We start from the raw sequence: 17,827 nt of genomic DNA on the forward strand, positions 1-17,827 counted from the left end.
GTGGCTTTGTTCTTTCTCACCAATCCACATGGACTGCCGCATCACACCAGGATGTTTACCTTTCCACAGACACACACACACACATCCTTATTAAACAGTTGGGGTCTGACAGTGCTGGTGCATTGTTCTGAATGATGCTAAACAGATAGCATGATATACCTAATGCACGTTGAAAAACACAGCTAATGGACTTTTCCCTGTTGTCAGTATGCTTTGCTATGTCCATGTTCAAACTCCTTGTTCGTCAATAGTCCTGGTCAGCGCAGAAAGGTTTTCCTGTGTTTATACAACACCTTGCTGCCCTCTCTCACAGCTCCTCCCACCGCTTTGGCAGCTGAGGTGATGGAGAGCGGAGACGCTGCCAGAGCGGCCGCCTTCTCCAACATCTTCACCTTGGTCACGGCTTTCCCTGTCCCGTCGTCTTTGCCTGCGATCCCCGCTCCCTCCGCCGCACCTTGTCCCACGGCGGTCCCCAGCTCACACCAGAACAGCCTCTCCGCCGCCCGTTTCCTGGCCTCTTCCTCTTCCTCCCTCCTCTTCCTTATCTCTGACTCAGCTGCTTGCTGTTCCTCTTTGTGGTCAGCCTCCTGCCGAGAGGGCTCCACCATGAGTCCTACTCGTCCTCCTTCTCTTTCTCCCAGAATCCTCTCCTGTGCCTTTCTGACTGTCCTCTGGGCCTCTTTGAACATCTGGTCGCTATAGCAACCGCCTCTGTTGCTCTCTACCATCTGGTCTATCTTCTTCAGGAGCTGTGCGACCTGTTGTGAACGCTTTGTTGGTGTTGTTGTTGTTGTTGTTGTCGTCGTCTCGCTGCTGTTATCCAAGACGTGGTAGCCCCCGCTGCAGCTAGAAACAAATGCCGAAAGCGCCTCGCTCTCAACCAGGAAGTCCTCGATTTGTTTTCCCTGCAGCTGGTCTCCGCAGGTGAACACCACAGTGGTAAACCTGGCGGTGGAGGGCCCAAACGTATCCCTGATCCACTCTAAGGCGTCCCTCTCCTCCTGAGTGAACCTGCCGGGTCGCAGAGTCACAAGAAAGGCGTGGGGTCCCGGAGAGGACAGGACAACGCACCGTCCAACCTCAGCCCTGACCTCATCAGGGGACAGGTGTGTGTGGAAGAAGCCTGGAGTGTCAATCACCGAGATGCTCCGCCCGTCCACTGTCTCAGTGCGTCTCTGGCAGCGCGTGGTGACAGAACAGGGGGACATGTCCATCCCGAAGACGGACCGGCCCAGGATGGTGTTGCCTGAAGAGCTCCTGCCAGTACCCGTCCTCCCCAACAGGACAATCCTCAGGGGTTTACCAGCCTCCGATGAAGGGGCTGCTGCTTTACATGCTGTGGCAAATTGACATTCATAAGAACATATGTTATTATCATTTTATAGATGTTTGGCAGTAGGCCTAGTAACAGCCAGCAGATAATCCAAAAATCATCAGGTTCTAGGGGACAATTAAGAATAGACAAGCAATGCTTGTTTCAAAATATGCAAGGCAACACTACACAAGGCAAGTTTATAAAGCGCAATTCAGACAAGAGGCAATTCAAAGTGCATTATAGAGCTATATTGGATGTAGGCTACAATGTTGATATTTTAAATGACGTCTTGTTGTTTATTTAGCACAATGCTCCCTGATCATGCACTTGCTCTGAACACAATAATCGACATACAGTACCTTCATGTGACGCAGCATTTTCATATGACGACATCTCTGACGGCGAAACTACAGTGAAGCCTGACGGTGTTTTGGTGATCGACAGTAGTGGAGACGAGGAGACAGAGTCCGTGTGTTACGGCTGCGATCGAAATGTCCCCTTGTTTAAAATGATCGTTCATCCTATTTCCGTAGCGAGCATCATCTGTGCAGCTGCAGTCCAAGGAGGAGCAGGTGACACGACGCACCCAGTGGCGCTTTGGAATCTCCTACACGCTCCTATAGCGTCCTTCTGCATTGTATGCTTCATGGGAAAGATAAAAAGTAAATTCTGCACAAGCGTTCCCTTTTAGTGCTGCAACTTATAATAACTGTTGCGATTTATCTCCAACGACGGACTTGTGAATCGTAAAGGAACAGCTGTGCTACTCCTGCTTCCGATGGTTATGACCGTCATGACACAAAGGTTGCGTTCCGAATCGCATACTTTCTAATAGTAGGCAGATGTAGAAAAAAGATTTAGGATGTCCCGATTCTTGTGGCCAGATTTAGGATGGTTAGAAGTACCCGGATGTCCTACTTCATGCGGCCAAGATTGTTAGTGTTGAAAACCATAGACATAATAAAGGATCCTTTATTATGTCTATGTTGAAAACTTCATCCTATTTGGAATGTGTGACTATTGAAATTCAAATGAAAGATAAATGTTAATTATCAGCTGTGTGTTCAGAACACCCGATTCAAAAATGGAAGACTTTCTCTCTGACTGAATAATTTGTAAATACACTGCATGTTATGGGACTGTAGCCGAGGTCAGCAGACACACTGACTGTTTTGAATACTTTTGCAGATGTGTTTAGGCTACTAGAGAAGAAATGGACAAGGCCATGTCACTATCTGCATTGTCACAGGCAGAGAGGAAAATAGAGACCTAAAATTATCTGTGGATTAGAATGAATCTTCTTAAAAAAAAGAAAAAAAAAATTCTAACTGTAGTAGCTGTGTATCTGTGTATCTGAATCTTATGGCAGTGGGGGCGGGACCCGATAAGCCTTTGGCTTCTCCTGCTTCCCTTCGGACGATAACACAAAGTAATATGTATGAATATGCAATGAGAAAATTATGTATTATGTGTAATTGTCCGGAAGAATAATAATAAATAAATAAATAAATAAATAAAAATGTGGGCGATTCTGACCCACAATCCAGTGCGCACGTGAAGTGACGTCACATCGACGAAGCCTCCATTATGAAAACAAACGGGGATGCGACGGATATAAAAGCAAGAGGCGAGATCAAGGCGCAATGTTATGATGAAATAAGAGAGTAAAGTATGTCCCAATAGTATGCCTACTGCATCCTAACTAGATTATTTTTATCATCGGATGTAGAATAGAAAAAAGAAAGAGTATGCGATTCGGAACGCAACCATAGGCCTACTGAAGGTCAAAGGTCAAAATATCGAGACAAACGTGCGTTCCAAATCCCATAATTATAGGCTACTACTTCGTTTTAGGCTACTACTATTCTACATAGCCTACTAAAGCATACCTAGCCTACTGATTTGCTTAGCCTACTGCAAAATGTAATTGGATGAACTAGGGCATATGGGTATTTTTGCCATCCAATTTCTATTTTCTAGCATACTAAATAGTATGGAAGTATGTGTAAAAAAAATAAACATAACAGAAAACATCTTCTTTCAAAATAGGTTTTCTAAAGGCAGTGTCTCCATCCCCTCTGGCTTTGGTTGGTCTTTTCAGTTTCTCCTTTGGCTCGGGAGGGCTGACTTTTCTTCTCCTCGTATGTCCATGTGTATTTCATAACAGTTACAACTAGAGAGTGAGATGATGTGAATTAAGCACAGCATGTAGGCTACAGCCCACACAGTCCTGAGTAAAGTTCTAATCCGGTAAAGTTAAAGGCCTACTTCATCGGTGGGAATATGAAGGTGTATTGAATTCTGAGATCCTATGTTGTATAAATGTGCACATTTTTTTTAAATTGGTTCATCCTAGCCTGAGAAAAGGCAGATAGAGTGTTTTATGGTCTCACTGTCTAACCCTACATTTCACCGGTGAAGTAGGCCTTTAATAAGTGAGCGTATCTTGAGTGTACCATGGGTGTGCAGAACCTTTGAGATGTTTCATCTTAATCTTACTGACAAGGATGTGTTGCTCTTTTTACACAAGAAGAAGAAATGTAGGAAATGCAAACAACCCCAAAAAAGAGAACATGGAGTGGCAAAGCTTTACATGATAGCCTCAAAGGCAATATTCAATGGGATTTATTGTGTGACAATATTAGTTTGTGTAGTTTCAACCAACTTAACATTCAATATACAGTATATGCTATATATAATTAATATATACTGTATGCATAAACCTTATGTAAATGTGGTTCACGATGTTTAAATGTTACAACTTAAGGAATATATTAAGACTAAACCCACTATGGGTACTATATTTTTGCTTTGTGACACTTGGAAGAGTGAGGTGGTTTCCTGGATGGACCACTGCTTTAGTTTCTTAACAACACAGCTGCGAATTTATGTGGTGTACTCTATAGGTACACTAAAAATACAAAAATAAGAGTTTGATAGAAGGAAAATAAAAATAGATTTTCCATGCAGCTCAAAGCCTTTCAAAAAAGTGAATATATCTTATTATTTTCATTGCCGTAGCTTCTCCTGTTATAATATATCTCAACAAAAGATAACTTACCAAAATGAAACCTAGAAAACATGTTTTGCTCTCTGTACGTGCCAAATCCTTTTTGAAAACCCTCTTTTGAATAGATCTTTGTAGTGACGGATCATTTGAGAAAATAAATGTCCTTGTCACAACTCTAGGTCAGCATCTTGAGGGTGGATTTCTTGCAGCACAACATTTTGTCTTTTTTCCCCCCTCATTAAATATACAGGTTTCAGCTGAAGCAGGACTTGGGCTACCAGACAAGCAAGGCAGGCAAGACGGACAGGATTATACATCTTGTTATGTCATGGAAAGCAGAACCACAATCCTATAATTACATATACAGTATGAAAGCATTTCATTGGCAGCAAAGCAAACACTTCATTTAACTGAGTATGCATTTAATTAGTTTGTTTGCTAGTTCCAACAGTGTTGCTTTGTGTTGTAGTGAGTGATGGATTGTCAAGTCATAAAAATTACAATGATAGCTTAGTTTTTCCACAGAAGAAGCTCTACTGGGCTGAATTAGAAACTATGAACTACATAGATCAATAAACGTGCAAACAACTTAAATCAGTCTAGTTATGGTGGGTTTTTATCATTTTACATATCCATCATTAGATCAGTTGTAACAATAATGTGTTAGTTAAAGTTGACTCTTGATGTCACATGACTTCTCCACCACAGTTAACATAAACTGGGCAGATGGACATTGAAAATGTCATTTCTAAGCCAAAGAATTTCTCTGTCTGTAAATCAACAGTGCTGCAGCCGATTGTTTTGAAGCAGATGCAAGTTTTAACTAGGACTGGGTTTAAAAGTTCGATACATTTTTGGCACAGACCGAAAAGCTTCTCTTTGCCATCGAGTGTCGAAAAATGCCTTGACGTTCAATACCAAATTTCAATCTGATCATCGCTAAAGAGCCAATAAGCATGCACAATGCTTGATGTGCCAAGATCTAAAAGTGCTGGTGATTGGCTTTGTTGAGGCATCTAGGAAAATTACTCAACACAAGGTTACAACACGGGTTACGAAGTATGCATCAGTGAGCCTCAGTGACTTGCACCTTTTAATTTTGGACTGAAAACTATAGTATTTGCACTGATTCATTGAATTGTTTTAATTTTGTTCCTTTTTGCTCATATACAGTATTTTGTTGGAGCTGCAGTGGCTGGGGGGATCGGGAATTTGTGGTAATCTGAAGGCATTAAGTTTGATTTCGGCTGATGTAAGGTTTTATTTATTGATATTGTGTATAAATGCCAAGGAGATGAAAAATAAAACTTGTGTTTTTTACCATAATGTGTAATTTCATCTTGTTAAGGAACCGGTATCCAAGTCCAGATATCGGTATCGATATCTAATTTTTATTAACAATACCCAGCCCTAGTTTTTAACATAAGCTAGTTGAGTGGATATCAGGATGTACTGCTGGAGGGTCCATCCCACGTCACCTGGCTTCTCACTAGAAAGCTTGCTCCCTTGCTGGGAGCCTGCAGAGGCTCTGTATCGTCCGGTGGAAAGTCCCAGCTTAGAAGAGGCATGTCACCAGCCGGGGCGTTCACCGTGGCATTAGAGGCAGACATGTCGTGTCCTAGTAACAGAGTGTTCTCAAAGTGTGTCTCAGTCACAGTGCTGCAACTGCTATAGTGCAGGGTTTCCTGTGACAGACTTCCGGCTCCATTGGCCAAGCCTGAGTTCTCTAAGTTAAAATAGGTGTTGTTTTCAGGGATCCCCAGTCCAAAGCTCTCCATCATTTCCATTACCGAAGGTGCGGACGGGTCCGTGGGGCTCTCCTCCTCGATGAGACTCAGCGTGGGCAGGATGTCCACCAGCTCCGCCATCTCCATCGGCCGGATTACCTCTGTGATGCTGGAGGAAAAGCCCTGTTCCTCACTGTAGGCTTCATGCGCGTCCAAAACTGTGTATCCCACTTCCATCTGTGCAACAGCTCCAGGCTCCAGTCCAGACTCGATTAAAGCGCTTGCACACACTACCTCTGATGTGCCGATGCTAGTCAGGTCTAAGATTGATTGAGCGATGTCTACTGGGTATCCTCCCTTCGCGACACCCTCCATTAACAAACATGCAACTTCTTCAGGGGCAGCCGGGATTCCTGCTAGATCAGGGATCTCAATGGTGATGACGTTTGGTGGAGTCTCACTGACCATACTCTCTGAAATGGAAACACATGGAACATATGAACAAGTTCTTGTGTTATAATCTTCCGAATAGTGCTAGTAATGAGTCATTGATGTAAGTGCTTTAGAAGTTGAGATTTTGGTTCATGGTATTGAAAAAAACTAATGTGGAGATAATGGTCTTTAAAGATGGTTGTATAGGAGAAATATAGAGAAGCAAACAAACAAAGTTTAGTAAAAGAAACAACAAAATGTACATGTTGGACCTTTTATTTATACAAGTATGTAAGAAGACATGTTATGAAAGCAAAACAGTCAAAAATCTCAAAATTGATCAGTGCATGTAAAAATAATGTTTTTGCATGCAGTCTCTCACAATCAATTAATCAATTTAAAATTGGAGCATTACAATAATTATAAATAAAAATTTAGGTTTGGCATTAAGTATATGAAGATGTTGAAATGTAAGCTCTGGGGGTATACGTTCATGCTATGCGTATTATGTAACCACAAAGTTTACCTTTTTGAATTCGATACACACTCTCGCCACCCACATTATCACTGTACCTGTAACGGCTCTCTTTGAATGGATGGGATGAGGCCACGTCAGTCTGGCAGTCAAACTCTCCTCTTCGTCCTCACCGTCGGGACGCGCCGGCGGGTCTCCTCCCATCACCAGGCCCAGAGGCACCGCGCCCACCCACTGCTTGGACCGAACGCATTGCAGACAGTCCATAATCCAGCGGGCATCCCTCCACACCACATCCAGTCGCTGAAGAAACAGGGAAAAAACTGAAACAGTGCAATAAGCTCAAGTCCAACCAAAATCATATTGCGTCATCCCTTTTCTAATTCAAATACAGTGATGGGTAAATACGAGTTATTGCCATCATTTCTTATTTGTTTCCCTCATTAAAGCCTAATTAAAGTAAGTAAGTAAGTTAGTTATTTTAGCCCATGATAGCAAAACAGAGTACGTACATAAATCCTAGCAGAAGAGATGTGTAAAATGAAAACAAGACAAAATAAGCATTCTTTTGACGCTTTGGAGATAACTGATATTTTGCAGCAGCAGAGGCAGAGCAGTATGAGCAAACTGTTCTGCACTGTCCTTCCATCAAATATTAAAGCCCTCTTCAGTTTGTGATTTCATGATCTTACATGGGAGATCTCAGTGATGTGGTTGAGGCGCTCCCGGGCTTCCTGCACCTCCTTGGAGTCCAGTGCCTCCCGCAGAGCCTGCTGGGCTAGATGAGTGTCCAGCTCCAGCCTCACCCAGGCCTGGCAGTACTGGGACAGGAAGTCCCGCTCGTACCTCCAGAAGTGCACTGGTGACGAATCCAGAGGTAAGAAGAAAAAGACAGATTGTTACATCGAGCTTTAGAACTCATTAGGACACTTTATAGTACCTTTAGCGAGCAACTTTTCAAGAAAGGTCAAAAAGGAAAGATGGATTTAAATTAGAACCAAAACAAATCATTAAGTGTGGATCAAAGGACTAACTAGACAAGAAGAAACAATAGAAGTGACTCATCTTCAAAAGACCAGAGGATCAGATACTTTTCCTCAGGGTGTGTTACACACATTAGGCTACACTTTCCAACCGAACTGGCAGTGGTTGAAATGCTTTCATTATTGTTAGTTTTTGGAGTTAAATCCAATTATTTCCTTAAATTCCCTTGAAGATGATATACATGTGTTGATCTTAATGAGATGTCATTTATTTCACTTTGTTCAGACAGAACATATCTGATGATGCTAATATTTTTCTTAGTTAATGAATTAGACACCATGCTTTTTATTAGCAAGATCGTACGTTTTCAGGTACAGTCTTGCTAAGAAAAAGTATCGGGAAACTTCAGGCAAAAACTTTTTTTTCCCAAGAACTGGTCAATTTTAAGATTTTTGGCTACTTTGCATCCATAACATTTCTTCTTTCATAAAATAGTATAAATAAAATAAATACAATTGTTTATCTTACTTAACCTTGTTTGCATCTGTACATTTCTCCTATACAGCCATCTTTACCGACCATTGTCTCAAGATTATTTTTTTTCAATACTCTGAAACCAAAATCTAAACTTCTTAAGCACTTATATCAAACACACTTTCCACAATCATTCTTAGCACTATTCCGAAGGTTTTTGCAGAAGGATTTGTTTATATGTTCTCAATTGTCTGGTTTATGATAACTTTTTGTTCTTAAAGTATTTTTTGATTTATAAAATGAAAAAAAGAATGTATACCAACTCTGTTATGTAGGAACTTGAAAAACACTGTGGTACTATGAGGAGACAGATCTCATACCCAGCTCAAAGACCTGCAGGGGCATGGTGATCCCCGGCTCCTTGGTCCCTGTCAGAGGCCAGAAGCTGGAGCTGAAGTCCTCACTCGGAGGCAGCAGTAGCAGCATGGACAGCTTTTCTCCAAACGTCAGCAGCTCCCGGGTGTACACACCATACTGATACGCCTTTTACAGACGCAAAAAGCCATGTCCAAATGTTATGAAAATCTCTTCAAAGTGCTATGTTGAACTGAATTTCATTATTCATATCCTGATTGCTCAGAAAGTGGAATTCTAAGGTGGCAGCATGAGCCCATGTTTACCCTGTAGAGGGGGATGTTGAGCTTTGTCAGGAGATGTGTGATGGCTGCCCTCAGGGACCTGACGAAGTCCACCAGCACACTGTTCTCCGCCCAGCTCTCGTCTTCGCTGATTAACAGGTTCTGAGTGCCGTCGTTGCTCGCGGTGTAAACATGACTCTGAAGCCATTCCCACTCCTCCCTGACACACAATGACCATGAAGTGAACAAAACATTTATATGAAAGGTATGATAAGTAAGGGCAGAATGCTAGTCATAAGCCAATAAAGGGACAAAAAATAGTAAGGATCATGTCAGCAGCTTAACTTATTTCATCTACTTGATGAAAGCATATTTTACGTTCTGGATGAAGTCATAAGGTAATGCAGTTGCAAGAAGGAGGTTGCCGGCCTTGCAGGTGAAAGGGGAAGTCTTACATCTAAGAGTTGAGAGTTTACTCCCCAACAGCACCACTTTTTAATGGCATTTAAAATATCCGTTTTAAAGCATTTGGGTTTTAACACCTGAATGTAGTGTGGTACGGTGTGCTTTAGAAAATGTTAGGCAACATCACATCTAAGCTTTATTAATTTTTGAGTGGCAATGTGGAGGAAGACTGCCATAATCTTTTGAAACAAGAACAGTTTCTGAAAGGTCTGGCCAAGCAAACCAAATCTGCAAAATCTGTTACCTCGAAACGTGGGCGTTGTGTCTGACGCGGGTGTGGCAGAGCACATTGGGCAGCCTCTGGGGCACCAGGACCCTGATCTGTTCCACGGAGCTGCACAGTTTCAGGATGCCCACGTACAGACCCGGCTGGGCACACTGAATGCTGTGCCTGTGGAAGGATAGTTTCTCCTGGATAGAAAAGAAAATATATACACTGTTGGGGGGATGTTTAAGATATGTAAATATGATGTACCGATATGCCTTTTATTTCCTGTGTCCGTTGTTTTTGTTTTGCTAATTTGGTTAATTCCATTGCACTTTCTGGGGTCATTTGGGTTGCATTGAAGAGATTAACAAAGCTCAATAATAACATCAGGAAAGTCAATACATTCAATCAAAATACACTCAGTGCTAAACACATTCTGTTACATAATGCTGCTGCTCGGTGTGTCCATGACTCTGTAGTGTTAAATCATTTTTCTTTGTACATCTCTAAACCCAAACCCAATCCCCGGCTCACCTTGAGCTGCTCATACAGCATGTCCATGGCAGTGGGCTCAGGCAGCAGAGGAGTCCTGCTGCGGTTCTTTTCCAGGCGGACCAGGGGGATCCAGTGGAGTGGAGCGTCAGGAGGGCTTGGAGCAAAATACATTTTTGTCATCAGTGAATATGTTCTCATTATTCCCTTCATATCCATACTGTGCGTGAGCAGAAAATAAGCTGGTGTTTATACACAGCCTAGGCTCTGTAAACGGGTATATAAACAAAGGGAATGTAAAAGTTGATGCTGTGTGCACATTGTGCGGCGGGGGGGAAAGAAAAATGGTCCGACAGGGATGAAAATAATTAAAAAAAACTGATTGTTTCTCACCTGGGAGGGTTTGGGAACTCCTTCAGAGTCACTAGTAAGACGTTGCCTTGCCGGTCTTTCAGAGGCTCGTAGTACACCTGGCCCAGGTCCATTGTTCCCATGGAAGACTGACAGCGAGTTAAACAGACGTGTGAGGATGAATGAATATGAAGACATTAGGGATTAATGTAGTGAAACATGGGCTGTGTGGATACGGGTATGAAGCCTGAGATAGGGAAGCATGGAACAGTAGGAGCAAGGAAAGATAATAAGATGTGATTAAAATAGCAATTAATCCATTTTGATGCTGTTCCTCATGCAGCCGTTTAACTTCCTACCTGCAGCTGGGAAACAGCTCTCAAAATGTTGTGCCTGTTTTGAAGGAGGGAGGAGGGAGATGAATGAGCAGAAAAAAGGGCCTGCTGGAGCCAGGGCACTTGCTGCCATGCACAGGACAACTAGAAAAGAAAATAACATCCATTGTGAATAATTGTATTTTGTATAGTCAAGAAATGAAACATTGACAGACATGTGCCTTTGATTACAGAAAACATGACTACTTGTGGATTGTTTCCAATTGATTAAGATGACGCCAACAGCGTTTCTGTCAGTATGTAAACATGTATTTCTCTGACAGGCTCACCTTGGCAAACCAAAGGAAGTCTTGGGTGATGGAGGTGGAGCAGCACTGGATCTCCACCAGTGGGATTTGATCTTCGGCTGTCACCAGGATGTTATCCTTGTGGTAGAACACGGTAGCCAAGTACACGCCCCTAGTGACGTCAATATGAGGTCAAGCGAATATAGAGAAAATTCAGAGAAATTCTGTCAATCTAGATTCTAAAATTACAGAACAACTCTAAAATGGTGACGTGGTAATCGGTAGAAATATCAACTTTGTTTCATCAGATGAGAATCAAGGAGAGATGATATAATTTCCTGAACTAACAAAACAGTTTAACCTTAACCCCTAACCCTGAAATTCATCAATATTCTAATCTTGCTTTTTTTCAAACTACAAGTATCTCTACCTTATTATAACATTATGTGTCCACATACATTTTTTTACTTCTTCAAACCACCACGTGTTTAATCATTTGTGAAGTGTTCACTCTTTAAAAAGCAGTGATGTGGTTCATATTCATGCAACTTGCCACTAATCTTGAGACTACGGCATCGTTAATGTGACGACTCTTGTTCAATAACTGTTCTAGATAAGCGTTTGGGATTTGTACTATGTAGTTTACACTGCTGTAATCACATCACATTCAATCCCTTACTCCCCCCACACCCTCAAGGCACAGCAGGACACGTAAGACGAATGAAGTGCTACCTCTGCAGGAGGCGAACAAACTTGGTGGCTGACTGGAACAGTTGCTTGATCCCTCGAGAAACAGACAAACGTTTGCTGGGACTCTGGGGCTTAGAGCTCTCTGTGGAGAGCAGGAGAGGAGGATTACACACTTTAAGAGAATCACTTTAACTGCCAAAGTGCATTCTCTGTGCACAAGACATTTGAATGGTTAGAGTGGTGAAAAGGTTTCTTTGCAATGAAATAATTCCCACATACAGTTCATGCTGGCGATATAAAATGGTGTTGAGTGGGAATAAAATGAATAAAGTCAGCATATTAGGTCCTTACAGAACATCAAAATTCACGTTTCAATATCCTCAATGTTCATTATGTTTTCTGACACTTCAAACGAATCCAACAGAAAACAAGGTCACCGCTATTGTACGCCTACGTTGCTTGAGGGAAAAAAACTATTTTGCAACACTGGATGGAGGCAGAGAGAAAGGTAGTTTATTCTATTTGTACAAAATTAAGCCACAAACAAATGTTCAGTGTTTTCCGAAGAAATTAAAAGCAATAAATATCAAGAGAAAAGCAATAAAATAAAATTGGCCCTTTGCATCATTGCAGTTCATTTTAAATATGAATCTGAACAAAAAATAAAGGCATAAATATTGGCAAAAAAAAAATATGTTTTTTTTTCATGTGCAACTGCAGCAACTGTCGCAGCATATCACCGGAGGCCCAATGTTACCTATGCAGAATCCTCTGTAATTCGGTTGTTTGGCATCTTCCATCAGTTTCCTCACGAGGCCCTCGTGGTTTCTGAGCTGTGACTTCACACCGATGCACTCTCTCCAACCTGCACAGGAAGAGGTAAAGGTAAGCAAAATAATTAGTTTCATTTTTATGCAATTAGGGAAAACCATCCAAGACATCAAGAACCCAGTTGCAGACGAGTCCTCAGAGCTGCCCTTTCCTATCTTGTTGATTAGGAGGCGAGAAGCCATCTGTATGCTGTGACTCTGAAAGTTTGGCTGCTGATTCATTCTGAAACTGTAACTTTTTTTAAGTTAGATGCGAAGTTTGGGTTAAATTGTTTTACCTGACTCACATAGCAATATGCAGAAAATATCTAATTTCACAACTTTGCTTGTATTCTGGCATGTGTATTTGAATAACATATTTTTCGCATTTATTTGTCATTTCAGAAACTTTGTCTAGCGGTTTAGCATCAGTGCATAGTAAATAGTGGAAGGTAATAGCAAGTAATGGAGCATGAGAGACGGGTCGGATTGCAAGAAAGATTATGACCCGAATTAAAATTCAAAGCAACACAAAGAAGGCCCATTTACTCCCAGTGACATCTTTAATTCTCCACGTCTCAAGAATTCATTATCAGCCAGCCATGAGTGGATTCCACTTCTTTTACATCAAGCTTAATGTCAGTCGAGTAATAAAATGACTCTGCGACAGAGAAGAAAAGAATGGAGCCTGTTCAAGGTACTACATACAGTAAGTCCACATTCATCAAAGTGTGCAGTTCGGTATACTCACTAGAGGGGGCAGCGCTGGCCGGAGTAGAGCACTGAGGCGGGCCCCATCCTCTCACATTGAAGGCACTCACTCTTACAAAGTAATGCACTTCCTGCATTTGGAGAAGCACCAGACCGCCAAATTATCACCATGCATTAGCCTTATGAATCATCCACTCCAGGGCAAATAAAATCACATACCGCTCTCATTATTAATGTATCTGGTTAGGTAAGGCATTTGAGTGGGTTGAGTGTTCTCTTATACGGGGTTCAGCACAGAAGATGCTGATAGGGGGAGAAATAAAATACAATCTATGTGTAAGTCTAGAGCGGGTGTTTGGTTCGTATGTGTGGGCAAATCACATGTCACATGTCACTAAACCAATGAACTGTTTATGCTAGCATGCAAATCTACAGTATGTGTGCGTTTACGTTTAGAGGCTGTGGATGTCCTGATGGGTGCTAGCCTGTGTGTGCTGAATGGAGGCAGAGCGTGACTTACTGCTGTGAGTCCCTTGATACTATGGGATGGGTTCTTGGTCTCTGAAACTTGGGCTGAGCCCAGGATGCGTTTGAAGCTGTCCGAAGTGCTCCATTCCACTGTGAAAACAAAAACAATCTTACTGACAAATGATTCTCTGGCTTTGCTCAGAGCCCCCATAGGGGAGACCTAAAGATTTGAGTGTTTACAGCAGCTGGAACTCGCTGTACCTGGGCTTAATCTACCCTGTGAAGAATGGCATTTATGCTAGCCTCTGTAAAACCAAGAGGCAAAAATACAGAAGCCAAACTAAATCATAAATATAAGGCTTTTAGGCCTGTCAGCCTTAGTGACCTGAGAGACTTTGTTTATATTAGTCTTCTTTTTATCCATCATCTCTTTCCTAATGTTTTGATCATACCTCTTATTTTCACTCCAGTATCCTTCCACCTACTGTATCCGACTGTAACATATCAAAGTTTTGATATTCACCACCTACCTTTGTAGCGACTGATTAGCCCTGTGGTGTCACTGTCTGGCTCTTTGATGGTCACAAACAGAGAGGACGAGCTGGTCACCAGTATGGACACATGACTGGGAGGCCCTGGGAGCTCTGGGTGAAACATTTAGGCAGACCAATGTTCAAAATCAGCACAACTTAGTTTTAAAGTAAATGATACAGTATACAATTACAACAGCCGAGAGAAAAAAAACATATTGGACTGTGCTTGGTCATATCAAAACTCTGTCACATATATTTATGTCATATCACATTATAACCTCATCACTAAAACAGTAAGAGATGAATTCCTGCATTGTGATCAAAAGTTAGTGTGACCCAAGCCATGATTTCGAGCAAATAGATTAAGTAAGAGTCCTTATCCAAAAACACCTTTATGTATGTATATCTTAATCAATCTTCCGACACTCTTATCCAGAGAGATTGGTAACAAGACTAAGCTCGATTTCACTACAACAAAAAGAAGACCGGATGCCGTGTCTGTTGCCCTTAAATAACACCTGCGATTTTAAAACAATTAGGAGAGAAAGTGCTTTGAAGAGAAATGAAATGATCTATGAAATGAATCGATACAGAGTTATTAAAGTAAGTACACAGGGGATCATTATTACTTCATTCTACACATTCATGAGTTGGAAAAAATGAAGAGCCACTTCCAGATTTTAGCAAGTTGGTGCAAGGAGAGGACATCTAAGAAACACGATATAGCAGAAAACAAGTTGCTCCAAAGCCTTGGAAGTATTGCAGATTTTGATTTCTACGCATTTATCTATCAGCACCAAGGCTTTGACTTTGATACCAGCAGCCACTGGCAGCAGGTGGAGTGAGCATAGTTTGGAATGGGAGAATGTGGAAAAGTTGATGACAAAGCAGTCTGTTGAATTTTGAATGAGTTGGAAAAGGGGTTAGAGGGTGAGCCTTTCAACAGGTCAGCTATAAGAGTTACAGGAGTGCAGACAGGAAATCAGTAAAACTTAAGCAAAACGTCGGGCTCTATTTATGATCACTGTAGTCAGTGGTGATGGAGGGGCTTTGTAGAGGAGAGGTGTGAAACAAAAGAGTTCTACTTTGTTGAGATTGACTTTGAAGAGGACAGAAAGAAAAGCAAGAACGCCAGTATTTCTAACAAGTGAGAAGTGAAAAGAAGAAACATGCTTGTTGTGACCCAATTTTTGTCCCAAGCTATAATTCAACAAACGCCACAATCTGACCCAAGAAGGCCACTGACCTGTTTTGTTGAAGTTCTCTCTCATTCGGCAGTACAGCTGTAGCCTGAGGCTCCAGAGGCGGATGTGTCTATGGATCTCAGCCTGCGTCTGAGGCCCTACCCCTGTCTTCCTCAATAAGTCCTTCTTCCTCTCCTCTGCCCGTTTGCCCGCCAACTCCACCAGAGCGTCTAGCTTAGTCTCCCACTCCGTTGGACAGCACACTGATGGGGAAAGACAGTCCAGACAGACAGAGAGAGCGAGCAAGAGAAAAAGGACAAATTCTGAATATCATTTCCATTCAATTAAGGGGAGACATGGCAGGCAAAAACCATAGTATAACGTTACATTACTTTTTCCAAGTCAATTTCCTGGTCAATTTTGAGACTTTTGGCTATTTTGCTTCCATAATGTGTCTTCTTTTCAAACTAGTATAAATAAATGTTCCAAAATCTACATAAAGGTGTTTATTGTACTAAACCTTGTCTGTTTGCATCTGTATATTTCTTGTAAACAAACATCTTTAATTGCCATTATCTCAATATTGGTTTCTTTCACTAATCAGAACAAAAAACAAGCACTTAAATCAAATAAACTTTCCATAATCGTTCTTGACACTATTTTGATGGTTATTACAGGATGATTTATTCATATTTTGTCAATTGTCTGAATAATGATACATTATGTACATAGAAACATGCACAAAATGCAATTTTAAGATCTGTAGGCCCACATAATATTTTTGAATTTATAAAATGAAGAAATGCTGTATACAATCTTTAATGTTAGTAATTACCTCGCAAAGTTTCATGATGATATCTATAAGTTAAATATGTTACCCTATTCACCTGCTGTGTTTTGCCTTAAAGCTAATACTCGCACCCTTTAAAAAGAAATCCACAACCAAACCAACTGGATTTTTATGTTACTTATATTATTATACATTTTAGACTTACAAACAGGATTATGTCTGGCTCCTGCCTTTGCCAACACATGGAGCAGAGGGGAATTGTGGGTAAGGGCGGCCACATCCAAGGGGACCAGGCCCTGTTCGCTAACCCTGTTCACCCCCTTCTCCCTCTCCCAGTCCTTCTCTTTCTTCTCTCCTCTTTCCCACATGCTTCCTACTCCTCCTCCTATTCCTCTTCCTCTTCCTACCGCTCCACAGCTGGTATGGTCTCTGGACAGCAGGCTTTGCACGGCCAGAGTGTCCTCGTTTTCCACTGCCTCCCAAAGGGTCTTGTACTAATGGGGAGCAAGGGAGAGGGTGCAGGGCCAAAATATGGGATGGGTGGATGAGGGAGAGAAAGATAGAAGAAAGGATTACATATTGAAAAAAATATATTTATTTTCAGAGGAAAAAGTATAGGGAGTTGCTATACCAAGAAAGGGGCTAGACAGTACTGCAAGATACATAAATCAAATCATAAATCAGAACAGCGCTCTCGCCTGGGATAATGCATTCATAGTGACCCCTCGTTCCGCATGTAATCTCAAAATGAGATATCACTTTAAAAAAAGAAGAAAGTAACTCAGCCAAAGTACCGGAAAGCATTTCAGCACTGACCACACAGAGCACCCCCTCCAAATGCACCCCAATAGTATATATCTTACGGCGTCTGCAGATTTGCTGAGGTGTCTGGGTGTGTTCATTTCCCCGGCAACAGATGTTTCTCCGCCCCGCAGTCTGACAGACAGGTTCCTGTAGAGGCGCTTGGGCGAGACAGGGCCCAAAGAGCGCCGGCGCTGGGGTGGGTTCCTCATAGATACGGACATGACATGAGCGATGAGAGGAAAAGAGAGGGAGAGAAGGAAAGGAGAAGAAAGAAAGGGGATAGCTAAAAAGAATGAAGAACTAGCAAGCAGTGACGGATTCTTTAGTTCATAGAAAGAAAGATTGGGACTCCCAAACTGAGAGGCATACAGAGGGAAGAAAAATAGAGCAGAGTGACATTTGAAAAAAGCAAGAACTTGGGAGTATAAGACAAGTTGAAAGTCGTTAGAAACCTGGATAAGTGTAAAGCCAGCGGGGAATGGGGTGAGAAATAAAAAGAAGGATGGGGGGACAAAATACAGTATATACAGTTAGGCTTGCACGGCTTCTCCTACATAGTAAAGGCAATAATCTGTTGAAGGGCAAGTCTAGGCTGAGCTGAGTGGTGCTGTTGTGTGGGTTGATAAATGGATAAAAGTTACAATG

General features: G+C 41.8%; 2 protein-coding genes across 2 annotated transcripts; both read right to left on the minus strand.

The window, feature by feature from the left end:
* Positions 1 to 257: 257 nt before the first annotated feature.
* Positions 258 to 1,708, minus strand: LOC307262538 (GTPase IMAP family member 7; the record flags this gene model as incomplete). Its single annotated transcript, XM_080043449.1, has 2 exons — positions 258 to 1,336; positions 1,675 to 1,708. 2 exons carry the CDS (start codon positions 1,706 to 1,708, stop codon positions 258 to 260), a joined length of 1,113 nt encoding a protein of 370 aa, XP_079899575.1.
* A 2,347-nt stretch (positions 1,709 to 4,055) lies between these two features.
* LOC307262659 (ankyrin repeat and fibronectin type-III domain-containing protein 1) lies at positions 4,056 to 17,403 on the minus strand (the record flags this gene model as incomplete). The annotated part of the gene is made up of 18 exons (XM_080043611.1): positions 4,056 to 6,525; positions 7,058 to 7,262; positions 7,652 to 7,818; positions 8,798 to 8,960; positions 9,098 to 9,275; positions 9,765 to 9,931; positions 10,263 to 10,377; positions 10,614 to 10,720; positions 10,931 to 11,050; positions 11,236 to 11,365; positions 11,926 to 12,025; positions 12,641 to 12,748; positions 13,444 to 13,534; positions 13,924 to 14,021; positions 14,402 to 14,515; positions 15,651 to 15,851; positions 16,584 to 16,872; positions 17,242 to 17,403. 18 exons carry the CDS (start codon positions 17,401 to 17,403, stop codon positions 5,768 to 5,770), a joined length of 3,273 nt encoding a protein of 1,090 aa, XP_079899737.1. The 3' UTR covers positions 4,056 to 5,767.
* Between the last annotated feature and the right edge of the window lie 424 nt (positions 17,404 to 17,827).

The sequence above is a fragment of the Ammodytes marinus genome (assembly GCF_949987685.1).
Source record: "Ammodytes marinus genome assembly, chromosome: 16".
NCBI lineage: Eukaryota > Metazoa > Chordata > Actinopteri > Uranoscopiformes > Ammodytidae > Ammodytes > Ammodytes marinus.